At 47.5% G+C, this 19,953-nt stretch overlaps 2 protein-coding genes across 2 annotated transcripts in view; one reads left to right on the plus strand and one right to left on the minus strand.

Annotated features, from left to right (window-relative positions):
- Positions 1 to 19,953, minus strand: part of Slc2a9 (solute carrier family 2 member 9) — a 130,307-nt gene that overhangs the window by 90,453 nt on the left and 19,901 nt on the right. Inside the window, exons 3-5 of the mRNA XM_057772107.1 lie at positions 15,196 to 15,356; positions 4,381 to 4,505; positions 179 to 324 (exon numbers count right to left, since the gene is read on the minus strand). Coding sequence (XP_057628090.1) covers positions 179 to 324; positions 4,381 to 4,505; positions 15,196 to 15,356 — 432 coding nt within the window. The remainder of the gene's footprint in view (positions 1 to 178; positions 325 to 4,380; positions 4,506 to 15,195; positions 15,357 to 19,953) is intronic.
- LOC130875845 (non-POU domain-containing octamer-binding protein-like) lies at positions 16,203 to 17,879 on the plus strand. Its single transcript, XM_057772111.1, has one exon. It carries the CDS (start codon positions 16,303 to 16,305, stop codon positions 17,716 to 17,718), a length of 1,416 nt encoding a protein of 471 aa, XP_057628094.1. The 5' UTR covers positions 16,203 to 16,302; the 3' UTR covers positions 17,719 to 17,879.

The following is a 19,953-nucleotide window of genomic DNA, read 5'->3' on the forward strand; positions in this document are numbered from 1 at the left end:
GAGCTTTGGACTCGAACCTAAGGTTTGAGTCTTTATGTAATATTTATGCTCTAAGAATGTGTCCATGAATGTGTACCACATGAGCCCTCAGAGATCGCCACCTCAGAGAGGAGACTTCTAAGGGCTCCCTGTGGCCTGGTAACAATGAGAGGAAAGCTGTCCCAAAAGCCACACTTACCTTTCCCAGGAGCTCAGGCAAGCCGAGCAGCTGTCCAACAAACACGCCGATGCAGATGAAGATGGCGGTCACCTGGCCCAGTGAGCCTCGGATCTCCTTGGGGGAGATCTCATTGAGGTACATGGGGAGCGCACTGAGTGCGATGCCTGAGGGAAAGACACAGCAGTGAGAGAGGCCCTGGCTCACACATGGTCACAGGAAGAGAACTTACAGATGCTGATGTGTCTCCTGCCCATGACACCAAGACCATGGGAGAGCACATGTTAGCTCACGTTGGTGATAACTACCATGGGGAAGAAGCAGTATGGGCCACAGTCATGAGTGTGTGCGATACTTTGAATGAGAAATGTCCTCCATACACTCTATCATTTGCACATCTATTCCCTAGTATGTGGGTGGTGCTCTTTTGGAAGGTTTAGATGGTGTAGCCTTGCTGGAGGAAGTGCATCACTGGGGGCAGGCACTGAGATTTCAAAGCCTTGTGTACTTCCAGTGTTCTCTATCCTCTTTCATCTTCCTGTCTCTGTCGCCTCACTGGCTGCTGTGCCTCTCTACCAAGATAGACTCTTTTCACCCTGAAACCATAAGTTGTAATAAACTCCATTCACAAGTCACTTTTGGTCATAGTATTTTTGTCACAGCAACAGAAAAGGAACTAATACAATATAGCGTTAACTCCTCTAGCTCACCAGCGCCATAGGGGTGAGAGCAGACAGGAGGGAACTGCAGATACTCAGCATGCAAACGCTGCTATTTGCTTGTAGCTGACCTTTTACTTAGAGACCAGGAGATGAAGTGGCCTTGTGAACATGTGACCTCCACTGAAGAGAGAGCAGTGATGAGAGGAGAGTGTAGAGGCCATAGGAGGGGCACCCGGACACTGTGAATCTTGAAGATGAGGCTAATCTCTACCTAGCGGGGCCAGGCTGAACTGTGAATGGCTAACTGCCTTCATTCTGATTCTTTATTAAAAAATACGATAGCTGGAGACAGTCCAGAGAAGGGAGGCTGTGTGGTGTGATGACCACCTGATTTAGGATAAGCCTGTGTGTGAGTCTCTGATGCATCCGGGCTTGCCTGGTACCATCTATCCAAGCTGACTGGTCCTCAGTAAGCATGGCCACTCCTAAGCAGCCTTGTTCAATGTCTGACCCTCTCCCCTGCCATCTATCCGCCCTCAATGTGTGAACCTCAGTGCTCAGAGAGCGCTCTAGCCCATTGTGTCCTCGAAGAACCTTGGTTCTTCTGTTTTGAACCTTCCATTCTCAGAGATCCTAAGCTGATTCCCACGTATGCTTTCTGTTTCAGTTCAACATCCTCTCCTATGGCAGGAGATGGATTTGTATCTTCCAAATCATGTTCAGCCTCTATCCTCTATTACCCATGGCTGACATTATCTAGCGATAGGGTCTTTACCAATATCATTATACCTAGATGAGGTGATGGACGATAGGTTGTTTAAAACATTAATTATTTCTGAAACTTTCCATATTTTTAGCAACAAGAACCATGGAGGTTCTACTTGTAGCTGTCATGGCTTGTGTTCTGGGAACTCCTACTGTGGCCAATGGGAAACTGTACCACAGGGATCGTGGGCAGCTCTGGGAAGGTCATGCTTGGGCCGTGTCCAGTTCAATCTTCCACCAATGCAAAATTCCTGCTTTAAATTCTGCGGTCTATGTGAATTTGTCTCCAGTGCCTTATTGAATCGTATTTATTTCTATGTAAAAAGTAGTATGTTGATGTTTCTCTAAATCTCCTAGGGAAAAAAAATCAAAGATGTCCTACATTTCTAATCTGATTCAAATGCTCCACGAGAAACTAGGCTAACAGTCTTGTTAATAGGTCATTCTAGAATGTTCAGGACTATCAATAACATGGCTTTAAATTCTTTGTTTTGTTTTGAAGTAGAATCTCAGATAGACCAGGCTGGCCTTGAACTCATTGGGCAGTGGAGCCTGTCAAAACTGACCTCAACTTCTGCTCTTTCTGCATCCTTCTCCCATGTGGGTTGTACCACCACCTCATCTGGTTTTATACGGTGCTGGGTTGGGTTTCATGAACGCTAGACAAGCACTCCACCCACTGAGTTGTGTTCCCATCCCTGGACTTAAATTCTTTATTATAAGCACACAGCCGATTAATTCAGGTCTAGTAGTTTTCCTTCCTTCCCTTACCTTAAATGCCCTCGTTTTGCTCTGTGCTCTGAGGGTTTGGAGAGAAGAAATGGCATGACATCTCTGGGGCTTGGCACAGCTCCAGGAGGCTGTGTTCCAGAAGTCAGGGCATGTTTTATAAGTTCCCCTATTCTTCCTTTTCTTTTGCTTCTTTTCTGAACAGCTCAAAGAAAAGGGGCCTAAAAGGCATTTATCTTGAGCCTATGGCTGTGGAAATTCCGGGAGCAACAAGTGCAGCACGCTTCTGCGATGCAGGCAGAGCCGAGGAGAAAGTGGCTGATGAAATATTAAAACCCCCAGAGAAAGCAGAGCAGGGGCCTCATTGGTGAGGCTGTCAAGCAACCTTCTTCTGTCTTGCTTCCAATCCTGGATCTGCCCCTTCCAAGCTTAGCATCAAGCATGCTGCAGCAGCACTTAGGACGAGAATATCTCCCACCATGCCTGCAGTGGAGGCAGACAGGCTTGGCTCCTGCTGGACTGAGCACTTTACAAAAGGATAATTCTGGCATTTTCCAACGAGGGCAGACTTGCTATTTGGTCCCTCCAGGGAGCAGCAGGGGGAGACTCAGACAGGAAGGCTGCCGTGCTTGGCCCCACTGCAGGCACACCCCCAGCTGGACCTCCGTCTGCTCTTAGCATGGGCCTTGCTTTGGCCAGAGTGACTGTGGCTAATGTGTTGCGCAGCGTTTGCACGTTAAGGCTTCCTCCTCCTGCTGTGCTCTGGAGCCCGTGGAATTCCATGAGAAGAAACCCCACTCTGCTGGGTGAGACCCCTCTACTCATGGATTCTATCTCAAGTGAGAAAGAGAGCCCAAACTGAGCTGATAAGATTGAGAGTACACAACTCAGGTAGCGGGGCGGGCTCGTTGGGTAAAGGTGATTACCACCAACCAAGCCTTTGGACCTGAGTTCGATTCCTGGAAGCTACATGGTGGAGAGTGAGAATCTAATCCTGCAAGCCATCCTCTGGCTCCCACATATACACACGGGCAAAATCAATAAAAGTAATTTTAAAATATTTAGAATATAAAACACGTAGAGCTGACTGAGGCTTAGAAACTTTGCTCAGAGATCTGCAGGTTTAGGGAAAAAACGGTTTGTTTTGACAATGATTTGGATCTGTAAACCTCACTCCCTGGGCAGAATCTGGCCATTCTTCTCTGCCTGCCCTACCACACAGTCTTGCCCAAGTCATGCAGGCTGTCCCTGGTTCTCCTGAGTCCACTCCTGGACCCACTTTGCACTTCATACCCAAGTGCCCAAGAGGTGGCCTTGACTTAGAAAACAATCTGTGCCCTCCCCTCTCAGCCCTTTCTGGCTTCCTCTCATACTCGGCACCAACACTGGGTCCTAGCTGCGGGCTGCACCGTCTGTTCTGGCTACTTTTCGTCCTCAGCTCCCACACTCTCCTCCTCTCCAGGCTCCAGCCTTCTTGGCCCCCCACTCATCCTCAGAAATGCTGATCACCTTCCTTGTCAGGCCCACAGCACTCCCGTCTCTGCTGCGAGCCTGGTTCCTCAGATTTTCACTCGGTTCATTCTGGTCTCTGCTCACCTTTACCGGTCCTTCTAACTGGCTTTCCTACAAAAACAAAAACCTCCTTGTTAGCCCGCCTTCTGCCCTGCCTTGTTTGCTTCCTAGGACTTGTGCACAATAGATGCCGTTTGCGCCAATGGCTGTGTTCTCCCCAGCACGCAGCACATGGGGCATAGTCAGAAATCTAACACTTGGTGAATGAACAGGAGACTGAACAGTCAGAAGCTCAGAAGCCTTGGGCAAGCCTCAGCTTCCCACCTAGACTATAGATTTTATAAAGAAGGCAGCAGACACACTGTAAAACAGCTCTACCTAGCCTGTTTTTTTTTTTTCAGTTGGATGCTATAACACTGTGTAGAGGGACATTTAGCTACTAAGTGGGGTTCTAGAATCTTGGTCTCTTCCAAGTCTGTCTGAGCTCCAAGCACCTCTCCCCATTCCAGACAAGCCCTGGAAGTGCCCTCCTCCCCAGCTGGGCTGAAGTCTCACCTCCATCCACGCCCATGATGAAACGTCCCACAATGAGCATTTCAAAGGCTCCTGACTGGAGTGAGCAGGCCATTAACAATGATGCCAAAATCGCGAATCCATTATTGGCCAGCAGCGTGTACTTCCTGCAAGGAGACGTGGTTTGATGAGGACAATGCATTATGAGGCATGTGTCGGTGGTGTCTGTCCTCCCCCAAAACAGAGACGCCAGTCCCATTGGAAGGTCAATCGAGTGAGATTCAGGTGGTGAAATAAGCATGAGCTTAGCAATTAGGGTCACAGGTCACCACCACTCTTAGCTGTATGACCTTGAGCCTGGCATCCACTCCCTGTTTTCTCTGTTCACGATGGGGTAGACAGGGGGCACTGTCAAGTAGAAAGCTATGGATTCCTTGTGGAAGGATTTTATTTCACCAATTCTGAGTTTCATTTAGCATTTATCAAGGTAAGGTATAAGTCACAATGCAGGAGCCAGGCTAAGTGAAAAACAGAAATCATTCAGTATTCCAGTGGAAAGATGTTAGCATGGGGAGTTGGATAACCATGTTAGAAGAGTGATTTATGTAAAGACTCTCTGAAAAGGGGGGTGCCGCTCTGGGATGCTAGTGCCTTAGAGGCTCAGGAGGGGATCCCTGAAAAGCTGGCTCAGAGTGGTACAGCTCACTGGTACCACCTCTCTGATGGGCACTTAGTCTGCCTCTTGGGAATGGACAAAAGCTGGAAGTTAGAATCAGTGGCCAAGGAAAGTCAGGCAAACAGAAACAGGCCGGAGTGTGGTGTCCAGACAACAGCTCAGCAGTCTGCGTGGCCTCCTACAGGTCTAGCTGGTGGACCCTCTGTTTCTCTTCCCTCTCTCCCCTCCTCCCTCCCTTCTCTCCCTCCCTTCCTCCCTCCCTCCTTCCCTCTCCCTCAATAAAACAATCATATTTCTTAATACTCTATAGACACCTTAGATCTAATGAACTACAGATATAAAGCTGGGTTGGAATCATCAAAGAGCCAGACACATTCCCCTGACAATAATTATTACTCTTATGTGTCAGGATAGCTGTCTGTTTCAAGAATGTGTCCCTAAGCCTTCACAGTGGAGATCCCTGCTTTCCTTGGGGGCGGGGAGCTGGATTCTGCAATGGCTCTGTCTTTGAGGAGTGAGGAGGCTGTGTTTTCTTTTTTCCTCCCCTGCAGAACCAACGCAGCAGCTCCCATGTGTTCAAGTCTTGATGCGTGACAGGCTCTAAGCTGAGTGCCAGGTATGACAGAGGCAGGGGCTCTTCCGTGCTTATGTCATACCAAGTTAACTAGGACGCTGACGAGTTAGGAGCTTGCTGTAAATCATGAGGTTAGGAAGTTGAAGAGTTTAGGAAGCTCCCTCTCCTCTCTCCTCCCCAACAACAACAACGGCAAACTACTAGGCAAATTAAGAAGTGTCATGTTGCCGGGCGGTGGTGGCGCATGCCTTTAATCCCAGCACTCGGGAGGCAGAGGCAGGTGGATCTCTGTGAGTTCGAGACCAGCCTGGTCTACAAGAGCTAGTTCCAGGACAGGCTCTAAAGCCACAGAGAAACCCTGTCTCGAAAAACCAAAAAAAAAAAAAAAAAAAAAGTGTCATGTTATTGTGTAAATTATGAGAATTAGTATTCCCTTTAGCAGTTAGATTTCTTGAGCTCCAGGACAACTGTCTCTGTGACTTCTGCCTCATCTAAACATTTGAGTGAAGTTTCCTCCCTTTCTGCATCTTCCTGGACAATCTCACAGTCGCTGCCTTTTGCATCTGTGGCAATGGTACCAAGATACTCACAACAGCATCCTGCAGCAGCAGATGGTTGGAACGGCCCAAGTGTTTACTAATAGTAAACTAAGTTGTAGTGTATTCACATGGGTGCTGTGCCACAATCAAATCAGAAGGGGCTTTCTATACTCTGTGGTAGGAAGAGAGAAAGGCCAAAGTGCAGAGTTTAGTGTAAACCATGCAGCGATCTGTGTGGGAAAAGATGTGTGACTCTGTACTTGTGTGCATGTGCTATGTGCATGTGTGTACTTGTGTGTCTGTCTTTGTATGTGAAGACACCCAAACTTGTAGCGCTGGGTGTCTCCAGAAAGGACTGAGTGATGGAGGGCAAACGTTAAAAGGGAACCCTGACCTTTGTGCCCATTGAGACCTTTAGAAATCAAAGCCACATGGATATGTTAATTAGCCAAAAATGATGGGATTTAATATTTTAAAATCTAATTTAAATAGACCTTATTATGGAAAAACAGTTATGTTTGTGATATACCAAGATGGCTAAACATGATTAGCGGGTGTGTAGTGTACATGTGTGGATACGCTATATGAAGGGGCAGTTTGTGTCCCAGGGTAGAGTAGAACAGTGTGAGGTTCATTTCTCTATTCAGAACAGCAATAAATCTAAAATTTATCCACTGTTTGTTTCTGGAATTTTCCACTTATTATTTCCCAGTGCAGCTGACTTCAAGTAACCATAGTCAAGGAAAGTAAAATCCCAGACAACAAAGGCTAGTGTGTGTGAACAGGACAGTGTCTGCTGTTTGCCTGTTTCTTCTCCATCCTTCCTCCTTTCTCTGCCTTGCTGTAGGACTGGTGTGAAAGGCCTCCCAAGGAAGGGTGGAGAAGTCACTTGCAGGGTCCCTATCACACTCTCTGCTTGCATTACTGAGTGTGCATCTCCCCTAGGGACCCAGCTGTGCTCCCAGTAACTATGCCCTGCAATGTGTGGCCCTGACCTTTGGACTCCAGGAAGGCCTGACTCTCCATTTTAACTTTCCATCCCAGAGATGGGAGATACTCGGATGAAAAAGGAAAAAAAAATCTGGCAAACACAATTCTCTCCTTGTAACTTCCACTTATGATCCCTGTCTTGACCCTTAGGCCCTCACAGGCTCAACCCTATTGGTAGAGTCTCATCAGGGAGGGTGGTCAAAGGTGCTGGAGGGAGAGGAACGCTGAGGCGAGACACGGTGTCCTCTGATCTGGCCAAGACAGTGTGTGCTCATCCCGTGGACAGAGAAATAAGAAACCTGATTAGAAATTAAACCTATCTCACTCACAGACATCTCTCCATGACATCAGCACCATTGAGGTGGGTGTTTTAGCTGGAGGATGTGGAGAGAAAGCTGTGGGCTGTGGAGTAGGTCTTCCGTGAGTGGCTCTCAAGCCTGGCTGCTCCTCGGGCTCACCAATAGCGCTTACACACAGTCACCTGATGTGTGGTGAGAGAGGGGTGTGCTCAGGAATGTGTGGTTAGCCAGTGACATCCTAGGCGATGTGGAGAGCCCTTAGTGTGCACTGTCTCTGGTGCCTCCTGCTGGTAACCCTTTCAGCCATGGTAGCTCATACAGAGATGCTACCGAGCCAACCTTTCAAAGCCGGCATGATGTGCAACTATCATAATGGTGCTACCTAACAAACCCGAGCTTCACTGTGCAGCCTTAAACACTACATGTTCTCTGTATAAGTCGCCTTGTGAGTTATATAATTGTTTCAAGTGTGTGGTGTTTTATTTGTGTTTATATCTGTGCACTGCATAAGTGCCTGCTGCCCACATAGTCCAGAAGAGGGCATCAGATCCTCTGGAACTGGAGTTATATACAGTTGTGAGCCACCATGCAGGTGCTGGAAACTTGGAGCCAGGTTCTCTGAAAGAGCATGGAATGGTTCTAACCACGGGGCCCTCCCTCCAGCTTCAAGTTGGATAATCTTGAGAAAACAGACCTGCAAGCACCTTAGTCAAGACCACACTGCTGAAGGAAGATCTAGCACCCCAGGGACCATGACACAATCTGCCTGCACGTTTAGCTGCCATAGTCACTCACAAATAGAATTTATTCTCTCTACAAACATCCATTCATTCAACACAGAACTGAGCGCTGAGCACTAGTCTAGATTCTGGCTTATAGGACAAACACAGTGACATCTTTATTCTAAAGTCTTCCCAATAAACACAGAACATGTTACATGCCAGTGTGGACCGATGCTGTCAAAACAGCTGAAGCAGGGAAGGGGGTATTGTTTTGCACAGGGTGGACCAGGAAGTCTGTCTTGAAAGACAGCATGAGAGCAAAGGTGTGATGGAGGGATAGATAGCTAGCCAGGAACAGCCAGACATCTTTAGGTCACTATAATTGGAGACAGTGGCGGACCAGGGAGGCAGCAGCAGAAAGTGGGCAGGTGAGAGGAGTGACAGAGGTGTCCCTGGGGAGTGTGCTGGGACACCAGGAATGTGTGAGTCTCCACCCCCTGGCAAAGGAGGTGGCCACAGATGACAAAGAAAGGATCAACTTGGCCTGACTTCTAATAAGACTCCTCATGTCTTCGGAGCAGTTCGTGGCCAGGAGGGGGCAGAGTGGAGTCAGGAGGTCATTGGAGGAGCTATCACAGCAGTGTGAGCAACGCTGGCCAGGCTGACAGCAAGGTAGGCTGTGAGAAGCAGCAAGATCCCAGCATATGTTCAGGACAGACCTGTTGGGATTTGCTGCTGGGCAGACAGAGGTGAAGAGCGAGGGAGAGGCCAAGATGTCTTCTGAGGTTCTAGCCTGAACCTCTGCACTGTGCCCAGCAGCATCTTTGGTGCCTTGCAGGAAATGTTTGTCACATCTGAGTCAGACAGGAAGCGTTTGCAAACAGGGACGCACCCCCTCTAGCAACTTCATCATAATAATCTTCCTTCCCAAAATAGCCCCGGCCTGACAGCCTCCCAGAGAGGATGGAAACTTATTCGCAAATAATTCTCAAAGCTGACTCCCTGGGGCTCCGAGGCAGACTTTAATCATCACGTTCCCATTTTCTCCCAAGGATGAACATAGCAACACAAACAAGGGGCATCAGTTTTGAGAGCAGATTCCAAGAGTCCCCTGTAACTCCGCCCAGGGTGCCCGATTCACTGCTGGATGCTTCTTCGACGGTGTCTGCTCTTCCCTGTGTGACTCAGAAGATCACTGGCTCTCGGGCAGAGAGGTGGCGTGAGAGGTGGTGGGAAGTGATGGGCAGCTGGTCCTTGAGAAAGGTTCAGCATGAGGAGACTTGAACTGGATAAGGGAAGGTCAGGGAAAGCCCAAAAGCCGCCTTCTACAGGCTCAGCCTTTACAGGCTCGGGATTTGTGGGTGGAAGTCTTCCTGTTCTGGTTTACATTTAAAAAGCACTTGTCAGTGCACCCTAGCGAATGGAGAAGTTGTGTGTGTGTGTGTGTGTGTGTGCGCGCGCCGCCTCCCTCCACAGGCCCTGCCGGCAACACTAAAGCCATGATAGGCCAAGATGGTACCTTGCTCCTCATCAATCATCCTTTCTTGTTTTCCTGGCTTGAATTCTACTGTTCTTCGTTTCTTTCTATGTCTTCGATAGAGAGCAGTGGTTAAAGGTTACCCTAGCCAGTGTGTGCTTCTGCCGTGCTCAGCATGGCTGAACATGTTGAAGAGGCCGTATGAACTCAAGAGTGTCAACCTCCGCCACTTTCCACTGTCCATCCTTCCCCAGTCCCCTGGGCTGCGGTTACAGGAGGCAGTCACCACTCACCACTCCAGGCTTTATATGTAGGTTCTGGGGATTCTGAACTCAGGTTCTTCTGCCCACATGGTAGGTGCTTTACCAACTAAGCCATCTTCCCAGGCCAGCTCCTGGCACTTTTAAGGTAATTATTAAGAGAGGGATGGCAATGCTGATCTATGCTGACCCTCCATGGAGAGATTGACAGGAGAAGGCAGGGCTGAGAGATGGAGGAAAGAGACAGATCATTTGGGTTTTCTTTTGACATTTTATGAGCTGGCTGGTTCAACATTAGTTATGTGTGCCAACAAATTCCCTTTGGGCCTTAAGCTAACTTGATTTGGGATCCATGACAGGCATTCAAAGACCTTCCTGAGTGACATGAGATGCCATGCAAATTTGGGTAAATTGCATCACGTCCAGCCCTCATAACTGCTCCCTGAGGTAGGTCTGCTTATCTATACTTCATATAATTTCACCTTGGAAGGCCAGCTGCCTCTTCCTGAGCCTGTCACTCATCCTCGGAACTTAGGGGGACCTTGAGGGCTTGCAGATGAACTTCTTAGTGTACCTCTCTGTCCCAGTGGCAGCCTTGGACCTCAGGAGCTATGCATTTCTTGTTTACAAATCTGTGTGTTCATATAGTGCCCCATCCATCCTGGCAGCACTCAGACATGTGTGCTGCATAGATAGATGGTCTTTTTTAGATTTATTTATATATCAGTGCTCTATCTGCATGTACACATTTATGCCAGAAGAGGGCACCAGATGCCACTAGAGATGGTTGTGAGTCACCATGTGGTTGCTAGGATGAACTCAGGATTTCTGGAAGAGCAGCCAGTGCTCTTAACCACTGAGTCATGTCTCCAGCCCTTACATAGAAGTTCTTGCACAGACTGCCTGAGAACTGACCCAGGATTTCAAAGCACATGTGGGTTTTCTTGCTTTGTTTCTTACTTTTACCTGTTTCCAGAGGTAAGAACCAGATTCAACGATATGATCAATGAGGATAATTCTAGCATAGTTTAAAACACACACACATGCAAACGAGAGCATACATGCACACATACAAATGCAAACGAGAGCATGCATGCACATACACATACACAAGAGCATTCATGCACACACAAACACACACAACAACAACAACAACTCTGCTTCATTGAGCACAATGAGCCACATCAGGAAGGGCCCTATTTGTGATAGTGGGGCTCACATCTCACATGGCTATGGGAGCCATGATGGCTGACTCTAGCCGATTGCTAGAAGAAGCACTTTATACCGAACCTGGCTTTAATCTCCGCGGTAGTTCTCACACATGCCTTTACTTTATTTTCATGCCACTGCGAACCAGTTTGGTTGAGAGAGTTCATGTAATTCATAGATACCGTATGAGTCACCAGTATTGTGACCATTTGGAGTCCTGGCCTCCAGCTACTCTTCCCTGTTAGAAATCTTTACTTTCCTTCTGATTTGAGTTACTGAAAGCTGTGTCAAAGTTGTTTACCAGCTCTGCTTCACGAGCACGTGTTGCCTTGGCCTTGAGGATCAGAGGAAAAGGTTTTCACCTGTTGGCCCATCTGACTGTTGGGTATATAAGCCTCCGTGGTGCTATTGAATAAAGGGCTTCTTACCAGTGACTAGAGGTCTGTGTCTCTGTCTCTCTGTCTGTGTGTCTTTGTGTGTTTCAATATCTAGCCCCTTGCCTGAAGCTCATGAACTGTATGGTAGCACATAGAGCACAGACAGGCATTGTGCACTGCACACCAGCATCAAGTTCAGAGCAGAAGCTGAGTTGTGGCCATGTCTGGGAAGACCTGATGTTCTGTTTGGTGAGGGAAGAAGGGGTCTATGGCTACGAGAGATGACGCCAAACAAAGGGCTGGTTCACAAGAATTCTCTCAGCAGGAGGCTCCTGATGAGCCGGAAACTGTAGGCCTGGGGCCTGCCTAAGGTGATATGACCCATCTCCAGGGCTGATCCTGGCTGTTCAAGCTTTCCTGGCTCCGCTGCTCTCTGAACATAGAGGTTTTTGTGGCCCAGCCACCACTCCCACTGACTCCCTAAGACTGTTGGGTTTACCAGTAGCCAGTCCCCACCCAGCTGCTAAAATCACCACTATCCAGTCCCAACTTGAGCCGAGAACCAAGTCCTACTGAACTTCTCTCCTAATCACTCATCGGAACACCCTTTAAGGCCCACCCAGGCTGCTGTTGCTCTCCCTCAGCCCCTCACCACTACCTGGGCTCCCTCTTCCTCCCTAACAACCCCAGGAGAAATTTCAAATAACTCAGTGCTTGGTCAGCTTAGCCCTGCACTTCAGACCAGTCCCACTCTGCAGTGCAGATGAGCCATGGAGTTTCACAGGGAGTCAGGTTCATGACGTGTAAAGCAGGGGAAACAGGAGTGGGTTGCTAAGTAACTGTCCTGTGGTCCATGGGGCACCAGCTTTAGAAAAAAGCTAAGAAGTAACAGCCTTCCCCTTGACTTTGCTCCTTATCCTCCCAACAGCTATCCAAGCTAAACTTCAATTTGGCCTCGATTCCCAGAATGAGGAAAAGGGGCTGGAGTGGCTGAGGCTTAGTTAGCGGGACCCTCTCATCTGGTCTCAGCAACATCACTCCCATGGCCCCTCTGGGCTAAGATGAGGATTGCTCAATTGCTTAGAAATTCAAAGTGTTTAAGATGTTTACAAACATATTTTACCTTTCGTTTTCTTTCTGCTTCACAGCTGTGAGCTGTTGAAGGTCATAAAGCTATGTGTGAGGAAAGTATGGGCTAGGAGATGAGGTAGCAGAATCTTGAGTTCCATAGCCAGTGACTGAGCTATGAAATTTGGCCCCCAATCCCACAGCACCTTCCTCTATTCCACTGCTTGTGTGCAGAGCCCCCCTAAGGAACAGTCTTAAGGCAGGGGTGTATAGCAAGGTGGGGTAGACATCACAGTTCACGGATCCTGGAGCAGGGATGACTGACAGTCTTGGTAGGCAGGAGGACTGTGGGCAGGGCTGGCATGGGGCCAGAGGCTTAGCAACAGCATCTTGGGGACCCTGGCCAGTGATACCATCTGGGTGCTACCTCCTTGTGTGCCTATGGCTCACAAACTTCACAGTACTGCTGCCAGCAGAGGCCTTACCCAAGATCCACTAGAACTGGGGAAAGAGGTAGGGTCGGGCCATCGTGTGCCATTCCCACTAATAGCTTAGCCACACAGCATCCTGACATCTCTGACCTCCCGTTCCCATCCATAGACCCACCAGAGCAGAGCAGATGGAAGAAGGGACTGTGGGAATGTCTGGAGCATCAGAAGACTCCAAGGACTTTGTTCATTGCCTTAGGCAATGGCTGTGCTTTCCTAGTACCAAGAGCCTGGACCTGGCCTTGGGGAAAAGGAAACACCAGAACTTCCTCTATTACCTTATACCTTCACTGCACCGTGTGGATGTCACCAACAAGGCCTTCCGAGATTCTTACTGAAACATCGGTGTTCTAACGAGCTCTTTGTTGGGACACTAAGCAGCGTGGGAAGGAATGGGTGGGACTCTTCTTAGGAGCATTACTCTAACCTCAGTGTCTGAGAGAATTTCTGGGTCTTGGTGAATCCACTCTCTAGTTTGTGTGAATGTTTTGTAGCCACTCTATATGGATGATCACAAACACACGACTTCTGTTCACTGGGGGCATTTTTCATGGAATTCTCCCTCTACTCTTTCTCCCCAGCAACTGTAACATTCCTCAGTGGGAGCCACTGTCCTGCCCTTTGAATACATTAGATGACTTAGCCAAGGTCATCCAGCTAGCAGTGGGAAACTCATGATTCAAGTTCAGACATAAAATTTACAGAGAATGTCTTGCTCACATCAGCACCCTCCCCCAAGAGGCTGTTGTTATCGGAAAGGAGACAGAGAAGACATTGGGGCATGAGGTGGAATCGGATAAACCAAACTGCCTAGAGAAGGATTTGTGGCATAAATAAGTTAGGAATGAGGCAAACAGAGCAAAGTGGAACTGATGGAGAGGGCCTGGGTGGGAACTTAAATGGTGTGTGTGTGTGTGTGTGTGTGTGTGTATGTATATGTGTGCGTATATATGTGTGTGTGTGTATGTGTGTATGTGTATCTGGTGTATGTGTAGGTATGTGTGTGTGGTGTGGGAAGTCCTTCTGTATATGTGTTGCTTTTATCGGTTATTTAATAAAAGCTGTTTTGGCCAGTGGCTTAGCAGGATAGAGCTAGGTGGGAAAACTGAACTGAATGCTGGGAGAAAGAAGGCGGAGTCAGGGAGACACCATGTAGCCTCCACCAGGGACAGACAAGCTGGAACCTTGCCAGTACCACGTGGTGATACACAGATTAATAGAAATGGGTTAAATTAAGATGTAAGAGCTATCCAATAAGAAGCTAGAGCTAATAGGCCAAGCAGTGATTTAATTAATATAGTTTTCTGTGTGGTTATTTTGGGGCTGAGCAGCAGGGAACAGACAAGCGGGCTCTTATGGCATGTATGTGTGTGTGTTGTACATGGGTGCACTATTGTGTGATTGCATGTGGAAGTCAGAATTATTATAATTCAGGTAGCTTCCATCAGTTTTGAGACAGGGTTTTTCACTGGTCTGGAGCTTCGCCATGTCAGCTAGACTAGCTGGCCCACAAGCTTCCAGGAGCCCTCCCTTCTCAGCCTCCTGTCTTGCCATCACCAGGATGACAAGAATGTGCACTGCACCTGACATTTTGTGCGGATTCTCAGGATCTGAACTCAGGTAATAATACTCATGAGACATACTGACTGGGCCATCTCCCCAGCTCAAAACCAGGAGTTTTTGTTACTTAATGGTGATAGGAACAACCTGAAATTTCCCAAGTGTCCATCAGTCATATGGTGAAAGGCATCCTGAATGTCTTACTGTGCTTCTGTGGAACAACCCCTAAGTCTCTGCTGGGTTTCTCCAGTTCTCCAGACCTACATCATGCCCCTCCCTGCTCTATGCTGACCTCCTGGCATCAGTGAGGCACCTTGGTTTTTTTGCAGCATACTGGAGGGTGGAAAGACAGGGCAGTCAGGGCATTTCTTCCCTGCTCCCCTCACTTGGGTACTGCCCAGTTTCTGCCTCTTTCGTCTCTGTACCACCCAATATTCCTGGATGCTGGTACTCTCTCTCTTCCATCTGCCCATTTGGCAGTAAGCCTCTACAGTTAAATTGTGTGGAACCCTGTTGCCTGCTGGGACACTGATAATGATGCAGGTGCCTTATTATTATTATTACTATTATTATTATTATAGAAGGGACCCCCCAAACAGAAACAATGCCCGGACTGACCTCCCAAGAAACTTTCCGATGATCTTCACCATTAGCGTCCCCACCAGGCCACCAATCGCGAATATGGACACGGTCACAGACCAGAGCAGGGTCAAGGTATTGGGGTCTATGGGATGTCCACGCCTTCGGTACCAGGTTGCATTGTAAAAGTCCTTGATATACTGGAAATAAACGAGAGGAGTTATTTCCTTCTGCTCTGCCAGTGCTGGAAGCGAATCAAAAGGGTCTTACAGGGCTGGTTCATCATGCTCAGCCCCTCGCAGAGCTCTGCACTGGACATGCTAGGTTCTTCTAACAAATATAGGGGATGGTCCTTACAGCATGACTCTTTTGGGGAGTGTGAAGCCTGGGAACCAAGAAGATCGGAACCTAAACTCTGGCGTCACTACACAGTGGCAACAATGTGGCAGCCCAAAGAGGCCAAAGGTCAGAGAATTTGCTTCCGCGTCAAACAAAGCTCCCACCTAGCTGTAAATCCGTGTTCTGCTCTCTTAAGGCTGTTGCCACCAGGTGTGGCTATTTGCCAGGCCTTGTGCTCCTGGAATAGGGAAGTAGTTGGTTCCTACCTAAAAGTCTAAGGACCCAACTAAGTTCCAGTTCTCTTTATGGAAATAACTTGGGATTCCACCCAGGGTGTGGTTTGCCTACAGTGTTTGGTCAAGAAGTGAGTCTGGGGCATGAACGTGATGAACATAGACCTTTGATTGGTCTGTTCATTTCCTTGTATCACGTCAATGCAGTCTTTTGTCTTACTCCTACCTTTTGGGATCAGGGGTATTTTAAGCAGTTGGAAATTAAACATGGGTGAATTTTCAGTACTCACTGAGAAATTCCCTCCCAATACTATCCTATATGTTTCTCCATTTTATTATTTTATTCACATCTTCATATTCTTTACTATATTTCCAAATCCCCATGCCTCCACTCTGGAGAAAGGTACTTTTGTCAAGGCTGGTCCCTGACACAACAACTTTGAAGTATGTTAAAAGTGCACACTTCTGGTCGCCGTTACTCTGAGCAAAGAACTGTGGGCAGAGGAAGTCGGGGTTAGAGAGGATTGGGAGACAGACACTTTGCTGTGCTCAAATCGAAGTCAAGGGTGCAAACATGCAGAGCAATAAAACCTTTAACTTGGAGAAGCAGAACCATACTCCAAGGAAGCACCATCAACATCACCACCAGCAGCACCATCAGCAGCAGCAGCAGCAGCAGCAACCACCCCCACCAATACCTGCAAATGGACAGCAGGCAAGCAGCCAGAATGAAGGTTTAACCATTGACCTGAAGAACTTTAGGAAACCAGGAGAGAAGACTTTCACCCAACGAAGCCGTCTCTTTGTGGGCAATCTTCCTCCTGACATCACTGAGGAGGAAATGAGGAAACTTTTTGAGAAATATGGGAAAGCAGGCGAGGTTTTCATTCATAAGGATAAAGGCTTTGGCTTTATTCGCTTGGAAACACGAACCCTAGCGGAAATTGCCAAAGTGGAGTTGGATAATATGCCACTCCGTGGAAAGCAGCTACGTGTGCGCTTTGCCTGTCATAGTGCATCCCTTACAGTCCGCAACCTTCCTCAGTATGTGTCCAACGAACAGCTGGAAGAAGCCTTTTCTGTGTTTGGCCAGGTGGAGAGGGCTGTGGTCATTGTGGATGACCGAGGAAGGCCCTCAGGGAAAGGCATTGTTGAGTTCTCAGGGAAGCCAGCTGCTCGGAAAGCTCTGGACAGATGCAGTGAAGGCTCCTTCTTGCTGACCACATTTCCTCGGCCTGTGACTGTGGAACCTATGGACCAGTTAGATGATGAGGAGGGACTTCCAGAGAAGCTGGTTATAAAAAACCAGCAATTTCACAAGGAACAAGAACAGCCACCCAGATTTGCACAGCCGGGGTCCTTTGAGTATGAGTATGCCATGCGCTGGAAGGCACTCATTGAGATGGAGAAGCAACAGCAGGATCAAGTGGACCACAACATCAAGGAGGCTCGTGAGAAGCTGGAGATGGAGATGGAGGCAGCACGCCATGAGCACCAGGTTATGCTAATGAGGCAGGATTTGATGAGGCGTCAAGAAGAGCTTCGGAGAATGGAGGAGCTACATAACCAAGAGGTTCAGAAACGAAAGCAGCTAGAGCTCAGGCAGGAGGAGGAACGCAGGCGCCGTGAGGAAGAAATGCAGCGGCAACAAGAAGAAATGATGCGGCGACAGCAGGAAGGATTCAAGGGAACCTTCCCTGATGCGAGAGAACAAGAAATACGGATGGGCCAAATGGCTATGGGAGGTGCTATGGGCATAAACAATAGAGGTGCCATGCCCCCTGCTCCTGTGCCAACTGGTATCCCAGCTCCTCCAGGACCTGCCACTATGATGCCAGATGGAACTTTGGGATTGACCCCACCAACAACTGAAAGTTTCGGCCAAGCTGCTACAATGGAAGGAATTGGAGCAATTGGTGGAAATCCTCCTGCTTTCAACCGTCCAGCTCCTGGAGCTGAATTTGCTCCAAATAAACGCCGCCGATACTAAATAAAAGTTGCAGTGTCTAGTTTCCCGCAACCCTTAAAAGAAAGGTTCTTTTTGGACTAGCCAGAATTCTACCCTGGAAAAGTGTTAGGGGTTTTTCCCAATAGATAGGTCTTCCCTGCCTGTAATACTCTAGGGAGTATGCTTGGAGGCAGAGGGCAAGGGAGGGGGCAAGGGAGGGGTGTTATTTAACAAATCAAAGTCTGTGGTATATTGCTTTCTCAAGTCTGTCTGGTGCATTCCTGAAATGTGTTGATTATTGAGGGCCTTGAACCATAGCAAAGTGAACTCAGAGAGCTCCATTAATCTTGATCATTCCTGTTTCCTTCTTTCCTTCCTTGCCTTCTTCCATCCCTCCCTCCTTCATTCATCATGTTTTAATTACTTTTTCATCTTTATTCCCCCAACCCCAGAGACACTGCCACATATATACCACAAAACCTAAACATCCTCCAATGACCTAGCCCAGTTCCTCCATTCACTCCCAGGTGAGAATTCAGACAAATGTCCGCAGAGGTTACAACATACATACGGTTCTATTATATCTCATATATAACCCCTTCATGTCCTAAGGAAGACATTTTCTCTTAGAGGTTTTCATTTTAGTATATCTTTAAAAAAAGAAAAAGTCTTGTGTTAACTTGCCTCCATGTTTTTCTTGGGTAAGGACTACTCAAGAATGAATGCCCTTTTCTGTCTGATATTGCTGTTCACAGCTTTTCTTCATAGGCCTAGTACAATCTTGGGAACAGGGTTGCTGTGTGTTGAAGGTCTGACAGTAGCTCTTAGCCTTGCCTATCTTAGGTAGTTATGCTGTGCATTTTTTATTGATGTACTATGTTTGATTTGTTCCTGATACCTTCAATTTGAAATTTTTCTGAGAAATGGAGCAGCAATGCAGCATCACCTTATTAAAATACATTTGAAGCCTAAAAAAAAAAAAAAGTGCACACTTCTAACAGAAGCACCACCATGCAACAGTGAAGCTGTGTTACAGAAAAGACAGTAAACAGGAAAGAAGAGTGTTCACTTGATTGAGTCAAAAGTCAAATCTCTTTTTTGCCAAAAGATACCTTCGGGAAAATGAAGAAAAGGATCTAGTGAGATGCCTTTGTTGCTAAGGGTGTTTGCCACCAAGCCTGAGGACCAAAGTTTGACCCCTGAAATCCACATAGTAAAAGAGGATAGAACTGAGTCTCTCAAATTGTCCCTGCTCTCCACATGTGTATCACAGCATACACCCACAAATCAATCAATCAATCAATCAATCAATCAATCAATCAATTAAAATTCTTTTAAAACTTGCCAGTGGTTACACATGCCTTTAATCCCAGCACTCAGGGAGGCAGAGGAAGGCAGATCTCTGTGAGTTCGAGGCCAACCTGGTCTACAGAGTGAGTTCCAGGAAAGACAGACAGGCTACACACAGAGAAACCCTGTCTTAAAAAACCAAAAAAAAAAATTACTTTTAAATGAAGACAAGCCATAGACTGTGTTAACATATTTGTAATGCATATAGCTGCAAAGGGAAAATGTCCACAATGCATAAAGAACTCTAAAATATCCATTAGAAGACAAAGACAGGACTAGAGAGATGGCTTAGTGGTTAAGAGCACTTTACTCTTCCAGTGGACCCAGGTTTAATACCCAGCACCCACACCACGTGGCAACTCACAACCAGCTGTAACTACAGTTCCAAGGGATCTGATGCCCTCTTCTGGTCTCATCAGGCACTGCATGCAGTAGTTCACAGACCCGTTGCAAACAAAACACATATGCATATAAAAATATTTTTTAAAAATAAGACAAATATAATTAACGATGATCAGAAGACCTGAAAAGACCCTAAACTATATTCACATGTCCAACCACAGACTCAATACCATTAGTCGAAGTGACGTGCAAACCACAGTGAGATCTGTCTAGACATGCACTGCATCACCATCACTGCGACTGCATTGGGGCACAGGCTGGTGGGCTCCCCAGTGCATTCACAGTCACACGCTGCTACTAATGTGGGCCCACAAAACCTCAGCACAGCTAGCACATGTCAGTACAGGAAAAGCTGGGTTTGACTCTCCCAGACTGAGCTCCACGCTTGTGATGAAAACACGCCAGAGGGAAAGGATGACGCTGACCTAGGGGTTGGTGTGAGGAGTAAATAAGAACACAAAGCAAATCAGAAGTGCTGGAACGGAGCTCATAAAAACTCACTTAGATAGAGATACTTTAATGACC

This window comes from Chionomys nivalis, chromosome 6 (genome assembly GCF_950005125.1).
Source record: "Chionomys nivalis chromosome 6, mChiNiv1.1, whole genome shotgun sequence".
Lineage (NCBI taxonomy): Eukaryota > Metazoa > Chordata > Mammalia > Rodentia > Cricetidae > Chionomys > Chionomys nivalis.